At 38.0% G+C, this 18231-nt stretch overlaps 1 protein-coding gene across 1 annotated transcript in view; it reads right to left on the bottom strand.

Annotated features, from left to right (window-relative positions):
- The window catches only part of SIN3B (SIN3 transcription regulator family member B), a 61297-nt gene that overhangs the window by 24492 nt on the left and 18574 nt on the right, over window positions 1-18231 (bottom strand). Inside the window, exons 4-8 of the mRNA XM_044671643.1 lie at window positions 13998-14198; window positions 11354-11497; window positions 9184-9306; window positions 5969-6058; window positions 4018-4136 (exon numbers count right to left, since the gene is read on the bottom strand). Of these exons, the coding sequence (XP_044527578.1) occupies window positions 4018-4136; window positions 5969-6058; window positions 9184-9306; window positions 11354-11497; window positions 13998-14198 (677 nt within the window). The remainder of the gene's footprint in view (window positions 1-4017; window positions 4137-5968; window positions 6059-9183; window positions 9307-11353; window positions 11498-13997; window positions 14199-18231) is intronic.

The following is an 18231-nucleotide window of genomic DNA, read 5'->3' as shown; positions in this document are numbered from 1 at the left end:
ATCACATGTTTTGCTTGTATGGAAATCGTTTCCTTTTAAAGTTATTGCTTTTTTGCTTCTGTTCTCCAAATCATCCTTCAGTTCCATGTGTTTTCGTTGTCATCTCTTTTCTTTGGTGAAATGTCACCGTAAATTCACATTTTTTTTTTAATTCTTCCAATTATTTTTGCTGCACAGATTGTAAATTCTGCTTTCACAAGTCTTATTTTTTCTTTTAAACCACTCAGGAACATCCTGCTGAAGCTCCATGTTCTCTTAAAAATCCATATGGTCCTCTGCTTTTTCAGGTGTTGATTTATTTTCCATTAATTGAGCTTTCCTTCTCCTAAGAGCTTCAGTAAATTCAGTCTTTTTATTTTTTTATAATACTCTATTGATGACTTTCTGATTCTTTCTCTTGCCCTTTGAATCTCAGTCTCCTCTCACTCCTAGAAATTTATAGTTCACTAGCCTGTCTTTGCCCCAGGAGACTTCCAGGGGACAAAACTAGTCCTAGCTAGATACTAGGCTCTCTCCTTCAGATTTATTGCCCTATAAATCTTGTAGCATGTTCTGCCACATCTTGACCCATTCTGTTCCTTATTTATCTAGCTGAGCTACAGTTACAGTACTACCTCAATGAACACTGTTGTCACAACCAAAGCAAATTTCTGCTATATGGATCTCCAGGAGATAGAAGAAGCTGAGATTTTAGAATTGGGTTCTATTGAGAGCCAATAGGTTTGTTTGTGCAATCCTGTTACCAGAACACGGTGGGCTGGAGGTAGGGGAAGTTAAAGTTGCTGGTTACGGGTTATTAGACTTCTCTGTTCTTAATTAATCTAGTCTTTACTTCTTCAGGGTCCTTGGTATTCTATACTGTGGAGACAGCTAAAACTGCTTTATTCCTTGCATATAACTGCTATTTTGGAAAAGTTTAATATATCATAGTAGAAAATATGTCTAATCTTCCATCTTGGTGGTTATATAACTCAGAAATCCAGACTTTTGTCTTTTACATAATTGGATCAACTAAGAATCATAGGTCTGTAAGGGGATTGTACATAGAGGATATCAACAGCTTGCAGAGAAAGCAGGCCAGCAGAAGACCCCAACAACTTTGTGAGGAAATAACAAGTGGCCATTTCAGAGGCAGAGAGATGTTCTAGCTGAGACATGTTGAGTTAAGAGGCTATAATTCTTCCCTCTCTAACAGCTTGGAACTTGTGAGAAAGTGTGCTTATGTGAATCTGAAGGGATATTTTCCATTATTTTTCTTTTTAATTAAATGCCTTTACTTTTGAAAAAAAAAATTCAATATGTAAGAGGTTTTTCTTTTCAATTAAATGTATTTATTTTGGAAAAAAAAAGTAATAGCTTTCTTATAATCTTGGGCAAATCACTTAACTATCCTGGGCCTTAGTTTTCTCATCTGTAAAATAGTTTGTACTAGATGGTCTCTAAGGCCCCTTATGACTCTAGATATGTGACTTTATGGTTTCTTTGTCAAAAACTTCTTCCTCATATGGAATCCAAGGGATCCCAAAGTTCCAAAAGGATTTTCAATCACATATAAATGAAAACTTGGGCAGTTATGTTGAAAAACTACGTATTTGCAATAATAGGCTAGAAAGATCTATCCTCCCACACAAATGGATATTTCTAAAACTAAGTCTGTCCATGTATGTCACCCTCCTACTCTGGAAGCTCTAGTGGGTCCCTCCTACTCTAGAATCAAACACTAATTCCTCTCTTTGGCTTTTAAGCCCCTTCACAATCTGGCTCTAGTCTACAATTTTCAAGCTTCCTGAACTTTCTTCTCTTTCACACATTCCACATAGCAGCCAAACTCACCTACCTGTTGTCACTAACAGAGAATTCCATCTCTATCTACAGGTCTCTTCATAAGTTTTTTCCTTCTCCTCCTCCCTCTTTCTACCTTAGAGAGTTCATAACTTCCTTCAGAGTTGAGTCTAAGGACTACCTTCTACTAATGGGCATTTCTCCCAGCTGGGAGTGCCCTCCTCCGACCCTACTTTGTGTATGCTTGGATAGTTTTTTGACTGTGTCCACATTGTTTCTCCAAAACAGAATGTCAATAATTTGAAAGCAAGAAATGTTTTTCTTCTATCTTTCTATCCCAAGATCCTGGTACAGAATGGGTACTTAATAAATGCTAATTGAACGCTGGGAAGTTGCTTTTGTGTCAGCATAAAATATGAGTAAAAAAAGATATATATGCCCATGTTTGAGGAATAAGGTCCTTTGAAGTTGGACTTAAATTACACTATATAAAATGTGTTTCAATATAAACAATATCAAGCAGTGGTCTTTCTTTTACACGAACCATCAAGATGGATTCAACAGAGACTCCTGTCTAATTTCTTTAACTCATACTGTTTCCCTCAAGTCTACTCTTTCCCAATTAAGCCTTAGCAGTAGGCTGCAAATAATAACAGTTCTGAATAATAATAATGATGACAATAATTTAAAAGATCCATTCCTATATGATTCAAACTTTCCATTAGTCTAACTGATGCTGAATCATGACATGAAGGTCCCTCTCCCTTCCTCAACTCTTGCAAAAGCCAATTGAGAGGGGCAGCTGGGTAGCTCAGTGGAATGAGAGTCAGGCCTAGAGACGGGAGGTCCTAGGTTCAAATCCGGCCTCAGACACTTCTCAGCTGTGTAACCCTGGGAAAGTCACTTGACCCCCATTGCCTACCCTTACCACTCTTCTGCCTTGGAGCCAATACAAAGTATTGACTCCAAGACGGAAGGTAAGGGTTTAAAAAAAAAAAAAAGCTAATTGAGAGTAAATTTAGACATGCCCAGACATCAAAACATTAAGGGCTTTGAGTATGAATGAAGCTATCACCTGAAGATCTACCTCTTTCAAGTTCAACATAGAGAGGATTTCATCCCTAAAAGGTCAACATACCTGCTTCTCCCAGCCCCCTACACTCACAAACTCTGTATACTAAGGTGTAAATGAGACGGCCATATGTGTTGGGAGCAGAAATGCAGAAAACTATGAATCTTTTTAAAAGTCTGTTTAAAATACTGAAATGTTATCACCAAAAATAGTGCTTGAAAATGCAAAAAATCCTGTGCCTTTAGTGTGGAGAGCACCCAATGTGAAAAATCCCCAGTTTTAGACTGCAAGTTCTCTCTGACTAGGGAGACAAGTCCCTGAAAGCTGCCTGAGGCACACAGGTTGAGTGACTTGCCCAAGGTCACACAGCTATCAGTGTCAAAGGCAGAATTTGAACTAAGCACAGTACTTTATGCATTGCATCACACTACATCACTAAAAATATCACCAATCTGAGTATTGTTAGTAATGATAAAAAGTAGTACTTCTAGTAATTTTTATCCCTTCTATGAAAGTCTAACTGGTGTTTTATTGCTAAAGTGGAGGTTGTCACTTCTTAGATGCCTTTTCATTATGACACGCTGTCAGATCAAATGTAAAATGCCAACCCTATGCTCTATGTTATAAGGCTTCCTCCAGCATTAAGGATTAATATGCCTGTGTTCCTAAACACAAAAACCCTCAACTACAGTCTTGCTGATAGGACTGAAAGAGTCACACTCACATTTAAAAAAGGATACAACAGTAAACTAGTCACAATCTAAGATTCTGGGAACTAAGGCTTAAATGTTCCTAATGACCAGAATAATTGAGGAAATTCGCATTTTGACTTGGAAAAAACTAAGCAAGCAGGCAATGAAGCTAGACATAGAAGAGAGAGAAGAATGCTAGGCTGGCTAGAGAAACTAGGCTCCAAATCTCATTTATGGCACTAGCAGTATAACCCTGGACAAGTCATTGAGCCAAGTCTCAGTGTCCTCATCTGTAAAATGAGGACGAGACACTTATAGCACCTACCTCACAAGGTTATTGGAGGAGTACCAGGAAATAAAGGGCATAAGTGCCTTGCAAACTTTTATGGGGTTATATGAATATCATTCTTATTCAGACTTGAGATAAGCTTTTTAAAATCATACAAAGCACTGGTTAAGGCATTAGCTCACCCTAAGAAAGGGGTGACCAGTTGTAGGAGCTCTGAGCCAGACACCAACTCCTGATTGAAGAGAGCAATGCAGCGAAGGAAATTTTCATAGACTTCTTGGCTTTTAAGTACTCGACGTACCTGAGGAAAAAAGAACAGAGAAGATTCAAAAGCCCTATGCTGAAGATCTCTTTCACTTCTAAGACTTTCAATTCCAGTCCAGATGTTATTTTCCTTGTGAATCATTAAAAATGTGCTTTAAAGGAAATCATCAAGACAAAGAAACATAATTTAAAAAACATAACTACTTCTCACACTTTATGCCACTTTTCCCATAACTGTATGAGGGAGCTAAGTAGTATAGGTATTGTTAGTCCCATTCTAGGGCTGAAAAAATGGAGGGTAAACAGGGTTAAGTGACTGAACTATAGTAAGAAGTCTAAAAAGGATCAGAACCAGAATTCAAACGCAGAACCCATGTCAGTCTCTTGATTCCATACTCAAAACTATTATACCATGTTGCCCAAAATATTAGCAGAACATCTGAACTAATATAATAATCCAAGCTAGTGCTATATACTATCAGTGTCTTTGGTCCTATAAATGGTAACATGTTACTCATAGTTACAGTGACACCAAAAATTTTAGTTCAGTATCTTTTTATAAAACCTTTCTGGTGGGAGGGGCCCAGTGGTAATTTGTCCAACAGCTAACCTAACAGGGAAGTCCAGTAGTGAGGTGTGACTGGTGTCCAAAACCAGAAAGGATGACCAAGAGTTAGGAGCCTGAATCAACTGCCATAAACTTCAATATTTTAAAAAGCTGCCATTTGTCAGTGTGGGAATGGCTAAGAAAAAATTCATTCTCTGCTGGGCAAACATCTGTCTATGAGTCCCCACAACCTAAGTTAAACTGTTCCTTTGACAACAGAAGCACTAGCTTGTGGTCTTCCCAACCAAAATGACTGTGGTGTAAAACATCAATGCAACATTAAATAACTCCAATCCCTAGTATCTTCCTGACTTGGAGAGCCTGCCAGAGATTCAGAGCAGGTTTCTAGTTAATTGCCACAAACCATCAATTACCAAAAAAAACAGTAGCTGATCAATTTGTTTCCCATGGATATGTACTCAACCTGAACCTAAGCTTTTAAAGTTAATATAGTGTCAAAAAAGATTTTTCCAAAGTATTTGTCCAGAACCCTGCATTTTCCCTCTCCCCAGTTCTAAATGCAAGTGTGAAATCCCTACCTCCTTTTATGATTATAATATTATTAGCCTTTATGATTATTTTTATAACACAATCATTAGTTTTTGAGTTAATAGTCAAGTAATACAGTTTGCTAAGAAAGTATACATCTTAGGGTGGTATTAAATCTTGCTGACAAATAGTTTGACCTTAAGCCTGTAATCCAAAAATTTCTACCAAGCCCACCACACCCTGCTGGGTGTAAGCTCAGGACAGTCAGTAGGGAGGTGGGAGTCAAGAAGGAGGTGGAAGGCTACTCTTGGGTTCAAATATAAGTCATTCAACTTCTGACTCCTAGTCATAACAACTGTCAGCAGAAAAACAATTAGACTCCAAATCCTTATTGCAGAGACCTTAAAAAGGTCAACCATAATATCAGACATAGGCTACCCATATTGATTATTTTTGTACTTGTAGCTTATTCAGCACTTGCATCATTGGTAGGATCTGTCTATGTGAAAGATCTGTACATCCATTAATTTTTGACTGTATTACTTTGTCACTATGTCATAAAATTTCTCTCCATAAAAAAGGCTATCTCCTAAGGTCTGAGGTCTCTGGTTCTGATCAGAATCCAGCTTTATTTTGAGTCTGGTGTGATAAATTTTCACCATACAATGCAATGCTCCAAACAGAAAAATGAATGTTGGAAAGGTAAAGAAAAGGAATGCAGAATTGTGGGCCAGAACCCATCACTTCCCAACAGAGAGGATCAAATTACTGACCTTATCAAAGAAAGAGAATTCTTGCAAAGTTCCATATTTTCCCACAGCTGCAACAGACAGATCTTTGGTCCCTCGCAATTTCATTTTCTTCTGTTATGAAAAGTTCAGCAGCGTTAAAGCAGTCTGTATGCATCAAGCACTCAATAAAAGCTCACTGGGGGCATGAACACCAAAAGACTCTGAGAGAACTAGGAAACATCTACCCTCTGATAATCACCACTCCCTTCTCAGGTTCTTTCCTCGTGGTATCCCACCTGGATACTTCTTTGGTTATCAGCACTCGCTGTGTGTGTGTTCTCCCCCACCTAAAGTGTGTCAGAGCTGTCTTTGTATCCCCAGCACTTTGCACAGGACCTGGTTCAAAACAGGTACTAAAGACATGGAATGAACTGAATCATATTCCAAACAAAAGTAAAGAAATGAGATGTATCTTTTCAGCCCAGTAATTTCCCTGGAAGAAGTGCCATGGGCTGCATTATACTTAAAAGATCTTCCCTTTCTAGGATCCAAATTCATCTCTTGCAAGCCCTGATAAAGGAGATCAAGTACCCCAGGATCTGGTCCCAGGGAAGTCCTGGATCACTGAGATCATTCTTGAGCATTTTGCCTGTGCTCTCTGTTTTGTGGCATCTTTTCCCTGCTAGTTAGGTCCTTCTTTTTTTTAATCTGCTCTATGGAGCTAGAATTAGAAAAGGATTTTAGATGCCTAATAGCTTAGTCCCTGCTTCCTTTTGCACTGATTAAGTGATTTACTCAAGGTCACAGAGATTTGAACCCAGGCCTTCTGGCTCTACTATCACTGTTACTATTTTAGGTTCTCCTCTAGAAGGAATCATTTCTGACTACTTTGCTTTTCTTAAGTATGGTGACGAGAATATTGTTGTATATAAGGAGAGGTCAATGTTTAATGCCATTCTTAATGATAACCAATATGGCCTTTTCAGATTTGGCCACACACTAAACTATATCTTTACTAACAGTCCACAATGACTCTCAGTCACAATGGCTTAGAAATTCGATCACACAAGCACAATTAGTACCTCACTTCTAACGCATGATAAGGAAGGATCTGAATTTTTCAACTCATAGAATAAAAATCTTAAGAATTTTTTTATAGTATTAGGTAACTGCTAAACAAATTATGGCATGTGAATGTAATAAAGAATGTAGTGAAGAATGTAATGTGTCATAAAGAATGACACAATAGGCAGATTCAAAGCAAAATGAAAAGATTTTATGGAATGATGTGGAGTGAAATTAATACACCCATTAGATCTATGGACCTGGAAGAGAAGATAATAGTAAAGTATTTTAAGGTTTTGTTTTTTTTTTTTAAATTTTAAACCCTTAACTTCTGTGTATTGACTTATAGGTGGAAGAGTGGTAAGGGTAGGCAATGGGGGTCAAGTGACTTGCCCAGGGTCATACAGCTGGGAAGTGTCTGAGGCCGAATAGTAAAGTATTTTAAAACTGATCAGTGTCCAGCCCAGCCAGACTCAAGAGACCTGAAGATGAATTATGCAAATGAGAGCTTAGACTGCAATGAGAGGACTATCTGGGAATAAGAAGATGATGGTCTCATTGTCCTGGTAGACTGCAGCTACAATATTCTATTCCTTTACAGGCCCTAAACTTTAGGACAGCAACTGATGAGCTGGAGAGTATTCAGAAAAAGGTAACCACAAAAATGAAATGGGTTCAAGACCATATTATATGAGGATAGGAGGAAGCACCTAGAAATATTTAGTTTCCCTCTTCTGAAGAATCAGGAGAATATATGTTTCCCCTGGCATATATGTTTTTGTCTGGCCCTGGAGGGCAGTACCAGGAAGAGTAGATGGAAGTTTCAGAGAGGCAGATTTAGGCTGGCTTTACAATGAGAGCTATCTAAAAGGGAATAGGATGTCTCAGGAAGTTAAGAGGTTCCCTTCCTCCCTGAAATTATGGCCAAGAGTGTGTTGAACTAAAGTACCTTCAAGATTTTTTCCAACTCTTAAGATTTTATGACGCTTAGCACTGACAAATCTTCTTCTATGGTTAGCTTGCCCCTACACTTTGGGAATCTTAGGTTGCTTTCTAGTTGGGTTTTTTTTCCAAAACTGACAAATTGATTTGTCTAATCAGACTCTAATAAAGCTCTCCCCATTGAAGTCCTTAACCCTGACAAATAGTTCAACATCAGAAAGAGAGGTAGTTTTTATCAGTGAAAATTATAGTAGAAAAAAATGTGTCCACATCTAATCTGCCCCTATAGCTTAAGGATCATACATAGCCTCTCCATCTGACTTGCAGCTGAAACCTTCAGTATGTGCTGTCTCCCTCTATCAGAGTTTGAGCTCCTTGAGAGAAGGGATGTTTTGATTTTCTATCTGTATCCCCAGAACTCAGTACAGTGGATGGCACAAAGGCATGACTTCATAAATGATTTATTTACCTATTTAGCCATCTAAAGGCCTGAGGGGCTCCTCCATAAATAAAATATAAACTCTGATGAATGGATTGTAGTGTATCACTTTTGCCTGCTCTCAGGTTATTTTGTGCCCTTTGGTACCCTCAGTTGGATCTCCTGATCTTCTGATATGTGAACTCTCAAGGTGGTTCCAACTTTTTTGTTATGTTATGCTTTTCACCTGAAAACTTTTAAGTGAGAAAAATAAAAGTCCTGCTAGAACCAATAGGTAATTTTTCACAGTATTCTTAGGCTCATTTTAAAAATCTGACCTTCATAATAAGATTATGGGATCTACTGCCATCACCTTTGAGAAACGAAGATGTTGAGGCAAAGAGAATTAGAGTATTTCTAGACCTAGTATAAAATGTTAGAACTAGAAGGGACTTCACAACAGAAACTGAGAGGGTAGGAGGACCCTTAGAACAGAGAATGTCAGGACTGGGAGGGAGCTTAGAACACAGGATGTCAGAGCTGAGAGGGACAGACAGTTAAGGGATGTGTCTCTCTCATAAAGGCAAGTTAATGTACTAACTTCTATATTGTCTCACCTATACCATAATGCTTCTGCTTAGCATTTCACTTCAAAAAGGTAGAACTTAAATCCCAAAACTTAGAGGTAACTATCCCAACTAACCCAAATAAATCCTTTCTTAAAAAAAAAAAAAAAAAAAAGGAAGGAGTTGATGGGCACAGCACTAACTTGTTTTCTTAAAGTAACCCCTAGGTTCGGGACTAAGCTGCCTTCCTCACTGTGGATAGTTACCTTGGCTGGGCCAGTGACAGGACGAAGGAGCAAAGGCCTAGACCTTTTTTTGCTGTGTTCCAAATTCTTTTCATGTTCACTTTTCTGAACACTATTCATTTCACATGGTCCATTTCCTGTGAACTAAAGGAAACAAACATGTGATTAGTTGTAAAGAACTCTAGCTGTACCACACTGGTACTCACAAAATGCTAGGCAAACCCATCCCGTCAGTCATCATTTATTAAGCACCTAATACATGTAGAACACTGTGCTAGGTACTAAAGGAAATACAAAAATTAAATAAGACAGAATCTCTGTTCTTCTGGAGCTTACAACTGATCTAAGGCATCTCACTTTTAAAGTATGTTCCAAAAAAAGAAATCTAATAACCACAGAAAGAATAATCAACAGGAGCCTAAGAGAGTAAGTGCTATGTAAAGTTCAAGGAAGGTTAAGGTATGCCTGAGTAGACCCACAGAATCAAATTTTTTAATACCTTCTTAAATGGTGGTGAAAAGAAAAGGGCAAATTAGATGTGGACTAAAAACACTAAAAGCATCTGGTTCATTCAGTAGTTCTACTTTCTTAGCTCTAAAGTGAGGTTTAGAATAATATCTGGGTTTTCCTCACTGTACATACTGTATTTTCCCAAGTTACTAAGTTTTTTCACAATGAATGGTAAAGGCAGCTAGATGGAACAAGAAAGAAAGTATGGGACTTGGAATGAGGAAGACCTGCTTTAAATTTTGCCTCAGACACTATATCCAGCAGTGTAACTCTATGTAAGGGCCTTATTAACCTCTCGGAGCCTCAATTTACTCACCTATAAAACCTGATGTCCCCCAAGGTCCTTTCCAGCTCTAAAACTGATTCTACAAATGAATATCCTGATGGAATGTGTAAAGGGTGGCAATTTACAATGCCACATCTCTCATCACTGATCCTCACCACTATCAACTTAGGTAGTAAAAAGAGAGGACTAGGCCAGAAGAGGGAGAAGGGAACAGCCACCAAAGGTAAATCCTGAGAGTTGCTTTCCTAACATATTAGTAAGTTCTCAGGTTTGGTGAAGGCTAAGCCTCAATATTGTTTCAGTTATTTTAATAATAAAAAAATTCATCAATTCCATTTTCTTCTTGAGCTCATTCTCAAATCATTCAAGGATTGTGGCTTAAAAAAGTATTTATAATATTATTTTATTTCAATTCTTTAGGAATCTGAGATTTCACTACTAGTTATTAGATATTCCCTCTACCATTAGTCATGAGGCAGTGACCAAAAAAACTCATCATGTGGCAGCTAACTAGTTGATCTGTATGTGGCCCAGTTGGTCCTGTGATGCCATTACCACTGGGCCTGCTCTTAAAATGGGGCCAGTTTGGTTAAACCTACTGGAAGTTTAAGTCTAGCAGCAATCTTCAAAAAACTAGGATCATTTCCATGGATTTTGTTAAATGAATTAGCTAATAATAAGCTATTTTTGGAGTTCCCTGGATGCTCTCCCTCCTCTTGATGTGGTTATGCAAGGGAAATCTGGTTCTGTTGATAAAAAGCTAATAATAATAATAAGATTAGCTTATATTAGGATAGGGCTGTGTTGGCGAACCGATGGCACGTGGGTAGATGCTTGCTAGGTATTCCTAATGGAACACTGAACATATTTTTTTTTTAAAGCTCTACCTTCTGTCCTAAAATCAATACTAAGTATTAGTTCCAAGGCAGAAGAGCAATAAGGGCTGAGCAGTTGAGGTTTCACACAGCTAAGTAGTGTCTGAGGCAATATTTGAACCCAAGACCTTCTTCTCTCAGCCAAGTTCTCTATACACTGAGCCACCTAGTTGCTCCTGAACATATTTTAAATACAGTGTTCTAAAGGATGGTTATGTTGCTTATAAGCATATTAGAATAAACCCATCAGGCACATTATGTGTTAAATAGGTTTTGTGGTCTAACCTGGGAAACCACCAGAAAGCTTAACATTGCTTCAATGGGAAAATGCATTTCAAGTTCCAGATAAATGTGAAGAGACCATGCACATATACCAGGTCCTCTTGATGTCACTGACAAGCTGCCATACTTCACGTGTTTAGTGTAGTTCAATGAGAAATTATGAAGATTATGAAGATCCACACAAGATAACACTGAACATTATACCAGCCAGGCTGGCCCATCTCCTCTTGATACATACCAAAGACCTTTTAGCCTCTGGAAGGAACTGTCCAAATTCTGAAAGTAGGTCCTCCTGTCCCCTGAAGAGATTAGCTACCTCAGTAAATACTTCTTCCTCTGACATGCCCCGGAAAGGGCGTCCTTTAGTGCTCAGCTGCTCTTTCTGTCAATTTACAGGGAAAGAAGAATGAATCATTAGCAGAGATGAGAGTTATCCTATAATAGTTAAGAATCAAATTATGGAGAAAAAAACAAAAAGCAAATCACTGACAGCTTGGTATACAATATGTACAGGGCAGAAATGGCTGTGTGCCAGACTAGCAACAAGTATTATCTACAGAGAAAAGGAGAATTAGAAATCTCAAACCCTCTGGAGATTTCCAATAACCACCCTCCTTCATTTCCTTTACCTGGGAAGAGTTTGTCTAGGACAGAACTAAAAGGACCAAAGAATTTTGCTGCAGGGTGGTGGGGAGGATAAAGTAGGATAAATGAGAACCTCTTAGAAGTGAGCACTTCTCAAACTGATACTGGAGAAACTACAAAGGGGGAAATTTCCATGCAAAAAAGATTTCAGGCAATAAAGATTATAATGCTAACTCAATTTGTACAGAGATCTGAGGTTTACCAAGTGCTCTCCTCAAAATCCTGAAGGCAGTTTGGAAGGGAGCATACTCCCCACTTTCACAAACGAGTGAAAAGGGGCTACAAGAGGCAAAGTCACATACCTTTAGTCAATGAGACAGGACTTAAGACAAGATTTAGATCCACTCCAATCTATATACTATATCCCACTGCCTTTGTAAAACAAGTTCATTTTCAGTAACTTTTTACTAACTGTGGAAGGGGCTTCATGGCTAACTTTTAACCCTAGCAAGCTTAGACCTCCCTCCAAGCAGTCTCCCCACTTGGTTTTTGTTCAGGAAATCCAAATTCATTTTCAAGTTTTATTGCTTTTTTAAAAAGCATATAATTAGAAGGTGTGTCTTGCCTTCCTCACTACCCCACCCCTACAGAAGGATTACTTAGTACAATGCAAAGGAACATGAATAAATTTTGGATTATCTATCATTTAGACACAAATGTCCTCCACTCCACTCCACTCCATTCCACAATTAGTTAGGGGTTTGTGGCACTCGAAGACCCAGCCTAAATGCAACTCTATTCTTCAGGTCTCCTGCCAAATTTTCCTCATGCAGCTAAATCACAAGCTGATGATTGGCACACCCATAAAAAGAAACTCAAGATTTCCTGCTAGTCTTGGCTGAAATGCCAGATAAGCCTGTATATTTTCAGTAGGTTTTATTCTTAAGACTTATTGAGGTGATTGCCTGAATTTTGAGCTAAGCTCTTTCTGGAATGTCTGAAATAGCAAGCCATAAGATTTAGGTGCATCATCTATCCATTAAGAAACAGCAAAGCCTTTAGATTTCTCATCAACTTTATCTGGAAATCTTAGGTCTTATTCTCAGAACTTTTCCACCTTCATCTAGCCTTCTTTAATGACTGGCCCTGAAACATCTGAACGGGGAGCAAAGGCTAGCCTTACACAAGGAAGGCAGTTTATTATTCTGTTGCTGTTACTTTCAGTCATGTTTGAGTCTTTGTGACACCCTTTGGAGTTTTCTTGGCAAATATACTGGCATGGTTTACCATTTCCTTCTCCAGTTCATTTCACAGATGAAGAAACTTGAGGCAAACATGGTTCAGTGACTTACCCAGGGTCTCACATCTAGTGTTTGAGTCTAGATTTGAACTCGGGTCTTCTCGATTCCATCTATATCCAATGCACCACCCAGCTACCTATTTACTTTGTTAAGAGAAAGCCAAACCCCCTAGTGACTTTTCCTATAATTGGATAAGTCATTATAAGAACACTCCAAAGTATGGTTCCTCATGAACTGAAGATGAAGGAGGGCAGGGACTAGGAAGTATGTAGATAGAATCCGCTCCCCTTCCCCCTGCTTGTCCCCACCTCGCTGCATGGCTGGATGTCACACGAACGCTCCAAATAAAGGGTTAGGGTTGTAAAGCCCTAAGAACATGACCCAGAACTGAAGGTTACGGATCTGGATTCAAGAGAAAGGATAAAGGTGTGAGGCAAGACATGCCTGTTCTCTCTATTCCCTTGAAGGTGGCAGTGGAGCACGATGGCTTTCAGCCAGCCATGTGGAGAACTATGTGGCCAGAATTAGGTTAGATAGGCTTCAATCTGCTTTCTCTATCTTTAGTGATTATTAATAAAACTCTATGCAAAAATCAGAACCTGGAGTTATTGGTATTAATTTAAATCTTACAGAAGAGAGGCCTTAGTTATATGAACTATAGCTGAAGTTGGGACAGGTATATATCAGGCAATGGAGGCCATATCCCCATAACCCCAGATAGTGCTAGTAAGAGGAGCACATGGACTACTAGAAGACAGTTCAGACCCAGCAGGGGAAGCTTCCAGGCAAGACACCCATGCTTGCTAAGATATCTAGAAAATCCCTGAATCACTCATTCTGGGGCCCTGAGATCTTATCAACCACCTGAGAGCCAACAAGGTGCTGAGGTTTTTTTGGGAGAGGCTTTCTTGAGTCATCAAATCCCTTTCATCTTGCCTACACACAATGGTGGATAATATCATAAACACACTCTAATCTGAGTCCCGGCACTTTTACCTGGTAAGTGTGTAATATCTCTAAGAATGATCTGTAGATTTCTGGGTGGTCAAGAAAACGGGTTTTGATCTTATTCACATAGCTTATAGCATTGTTGAATTCCACAGAATCAGATTCCAAGGGCCCCTGAGGTTTGTCTTCCTTATATAGCAGCTGCTGCTTGTAGTCATCTGCAGAGTCACTGTGATGGTGGGAATTCTCCTGAAAATCAACCAGAAGATATCATCAGCACATCAGGCCTGGGATGCAGGGAACTGATTCTGAGGAAACATCAAAGTCAAAGTAATTCAGAAATATTTTATGTGTGAGCGTGTATGTACACACATACATATACAAAACATCTATACACACATTTGTATATATGTTTAGATGTTTTCATGTTTTTTGGCCTGGACCTATAATGTTATTAGCATAGGGAGTTCCATATAAGAAAACTACTGGTACAAATCAAAACTACACTGCAACTTACAATCTTAGAGAGTTCTCTAAGTAGTTAAGTATCTAGGTAGGAGTTCCACAGGCACTATGCATCAGAGATAAAGAATCAGACTCAAAGACTTGGATTCAAATTCTATCTGCCTCTCTGATTCCCTTATTAGAGGATTTAAAACTGATCATTATCTATATAAGGAAAAGGGGAACAAATAAAAATGATCCAGAGAACTGAAGTCCAAAGACAGTGATGGACTTGCTCAATGCCACATAGCTATTTAATGGTAAAGCCACTATTGGAACCCAATTTTCCCTGACTCTTAGTCCTGAGAAAAAGAGCATAATGGGGAAGAAGCAGATAGGGAAAATTGGTTTAAAAATGTATTTGAATGAATAAACAATTTACAAAGAAGGTTAACTTGTTGAGGTTAAATAATTGGCTAAAAAATGGTTGCCATATCTTTTTTAAAGTAAAAATTATATCTCTGTCTCCATAAAATTACTAAGTATAATTTAAGGAAGGTTGTATTTGTACTACAAACTATTAGAAGTATTTCCCATCTTTACCACCTGTATAACCATAGCAAATCAACATTTATAAAGTGGGGATAATAATACTTGTAAAGTCTATTCCATGGCCTGAAGTCAGGACAATTCATCTTCTTGAGTTAAAATCTGGCCACGGACACATTATCTGAATGACCCTGCACGAGTCACTTAAACCTATTTGCCTGAGTTTCCTTTATCTGTAAAATAAGCTGGAGAAAGAAATGGCAAACCATCCCAGTATCTTGGCAAAGAAAACCACAAATGTAGTAAAAAAAAAAAAGTTGGACACAACTGAAATGATGGGACAACAAAAATACATCAAAACATACTCCTAAGCAAACTTTATTAAAAATATTTTATTTTAAAGCTTCGGAGAACTATGAATTTATCAGACTGGACAGCATCTCTATGAATAGAGACTGTAATTACTTTATGCCTTACTAGATGGTCTCCATGAGATACCATGGCTGGGAAAAAAAAAAAAAAAAAGCAAAAATACCATGGCCAAAATCCTCATAATCATCATAGAAGCACAGTATTGGAGTTGGAAGAGATCTTAAAAGGCCTTCTAGTATAACCTCCCTTCTTTTAACAAATGAAGCAAGTGAGGCACACAAATGATTTGTTCAAGGTTACATAGCTAATAGAGAGTTTGCATGACCAAGGTCAATCAACTCCACATAAAGTCTATAATTTCATTTATGCTTGGAGTTTTTCCAGCAAACTGTCAAGAATTTGTGTGACCTGATATCTCCATTAAGAACTCAACACTCCGGAAACACAGAAGAAAAACAACCGCTTGAACACATGGGTTGATGCAGAGATGATTGGGGATGTAGACTCGAAACGACCACCCTAGTACAAAGTACAACTATCAATAATATGGAAATAGGTCTTGATTGATGACACATGAAGAAACCAGTGGAAATGTGTGCTGGATTGGGGGGAGGAGAGGGGTAGTAAAAACATGAATCATGGAACCATGGAAAAGTTTTCTAAAAAAATTAAATCTTTAAATCTTTAAAAAAAAAAAAAAAAAAAAAAAAAAGAACTCAACACTCCAAATCCTATTTCACATACTTTTTAGCTATGTGACCCTGGGCAGGTCACTTAAACCCTAATTGCCCAGCCCTTACCATTCTTCTGCCTTAGAACCAATACTAAGTTCTGATTCCAAGACAGAAGATAAGGATTTGTTAGGTGAAAAAAAAAAGGAATGCAAAACTTGGCATAATGAAATAGTAGAAATTTTAAATAAAGATGTCAAAATATTAAAAAGCTAGAAAAATTTTTTAAAAATGATTAGCTATGTTTGTACAATGGAGAAGGAAGTACTGAGGGATGCGTCTACAAAGCCCCGTACCTTGACCTTCCAAAGACTCAAAGAAAAGTTTAACATTTTTCTAGAGATCTAAATTTTGCAAAGCATTTTGCAAATATTATCTCATTTTATCCTCACAACAATTCTGGGTAGTAGGGGCTTTCATTATCACCATTTTACAGGTGAGGAAACTGAGATAGAGGCTTAATAATATGCCCAAGGACACACAGCTGGTAAGTGTCTGAGAATGATTTGAACTCAAATCATGCCAAGAAAACCCCAAATTCGGTCTTGAAGACCAAAATAACCAAACAAATTCCTGTCTCTAGGTCCAGTGCTCTGCTTATTATGGAATCACCTAGCTACCACTACATGACATTTCATTTCCTCTCACCCAAAATCACCACAAATGACAACTTAGAAAGTATGACTTCAAAGTCTAACTTGTATAAACTGGCACCTTAGACCAAGAAGTAGGAAATCTGGTTTAGTTTCAGTTCTGGAACTAAGTAGCTTGGTAACTTCCTTCCTCTCTCTAGGTTCATTTCCTCATCTGCAAATAAGAGTTAAGTCTCAAGAGCTACCAATAAGAACAAGAGAAAACTGAGGCTTTTACTTTCAACAAATATGGAAAGCAAAGAGACTTCTATAATGACTTCCAGAATGCATTGTGTTGGTGTTTCTGCTGCCACATGTGCCAGACTTTGAGGCTGATCTCCTCCTAAGGCAAGATGAAAAGACTGAAGAATGTCTACATTCCAAGTTATCAGGGAGAATGATACTATATTATGTGGTAGGAAAGGATGAAAAAAAGAAACCTGGGAAGACCACCATAAAGTGATTCCAAGTGAAGAAAACCCAGGGTACAACATATTCAACAATGGCATTGTAAAGATAAGGAACTTTGCTAGATTAAAGAATTCTAACCAGTGCAATGGCCAACTACAATTCCAGGGGACTGATGATGAACTATGTGACCTTCCTCCTGACAGATAATGGATTCAAGATGGAAAATAAAACATATACTTTTGTTCATGGATAATGTGGGAATCTTTTTGCCTAAATGTACACATTTGTTTCGAGAGTTTTATTTTTCTTTTTGGGGGGAGAGGAAGGAAGATGGGGGAGAGAATAATTTCTTGTTAAATTGAAAAATCAAATCAAAAAGTTTAAAAAGTGAAAATTGAAAAAAAGAATAAGGTATTTAAAAAATTAAATAGCTTGAAGAGACAAAGAAGAAAGCATGTGAAAGAGAAGGAAAGGAAGACTGAGGAGGGCAATTCTTTGAAGCTATGTAATAGCTACAAGCTATTACACTATAGGAGGGAATTAGATACTTTGAGAATCCCCTTTTTGTATACTATGAAGGCATGGATATATAGCTGAGCCTAGAAATGTAATGTTTGCATAAAGATGCCAAAAGTGGCAATAAGCTACTTATTCCCTTGTATGTTGAGCCTCTGGTAAAAGGGAGATATGCTGCCTTCCCAGGACATTATCTTAGATACGAGAGGTTCCCAGCCCAATGACTACTATCTACTTCTAGAAAGCAATATATAGACATACCCCCAGAAACTAAAACCACCCACACTAAACTAGGTTTTGTTTTTACATTCTGGGAATGAAATAGAAGACCTTCATGGTAAAGGCCAAGCTTTTAATGCTGTAATCAATGAACAATAAGGGCTTCCAAAGTCAAATTTGGGATATGAATAGTTAGTTTAAAAGACGGTAATTGAGAATAAGATTTCTGATTCAGGACTTTAAATATCTGAGAATGATAAACCAAGAAGAGTGCAACTAATAAGTGCTAAAAAAAAAAATACATCTGACTGGAGATTTCCAAATCTCATTGATGGCGATTTTAAACTAGTGATACGCTGATATAAAATTATCCATATAAATCCACCAGGTTAAAGGATATCTTTAAGG

This window comes from Gracilinanus agilis, chromosome 1 (assembly GCF_016433145.1).
Source record: "Gracilinanus agilis isolate LMUSP501 chromosome 1, AgileGrace, whole genome shotgun sequence".
NCBI classification, from domain to species: domain Eukaryota; kingdom Metazoa; phylum Chordata; class Mammalia; order Didelphimorphia; family Didelphidae; genus Gracilinanus; species Gracilinanus agilis.
Note: the sequence above shows the minus strand (reverse complement) of the source record. Positions and strands in the feature narration are given on the sequence as shown.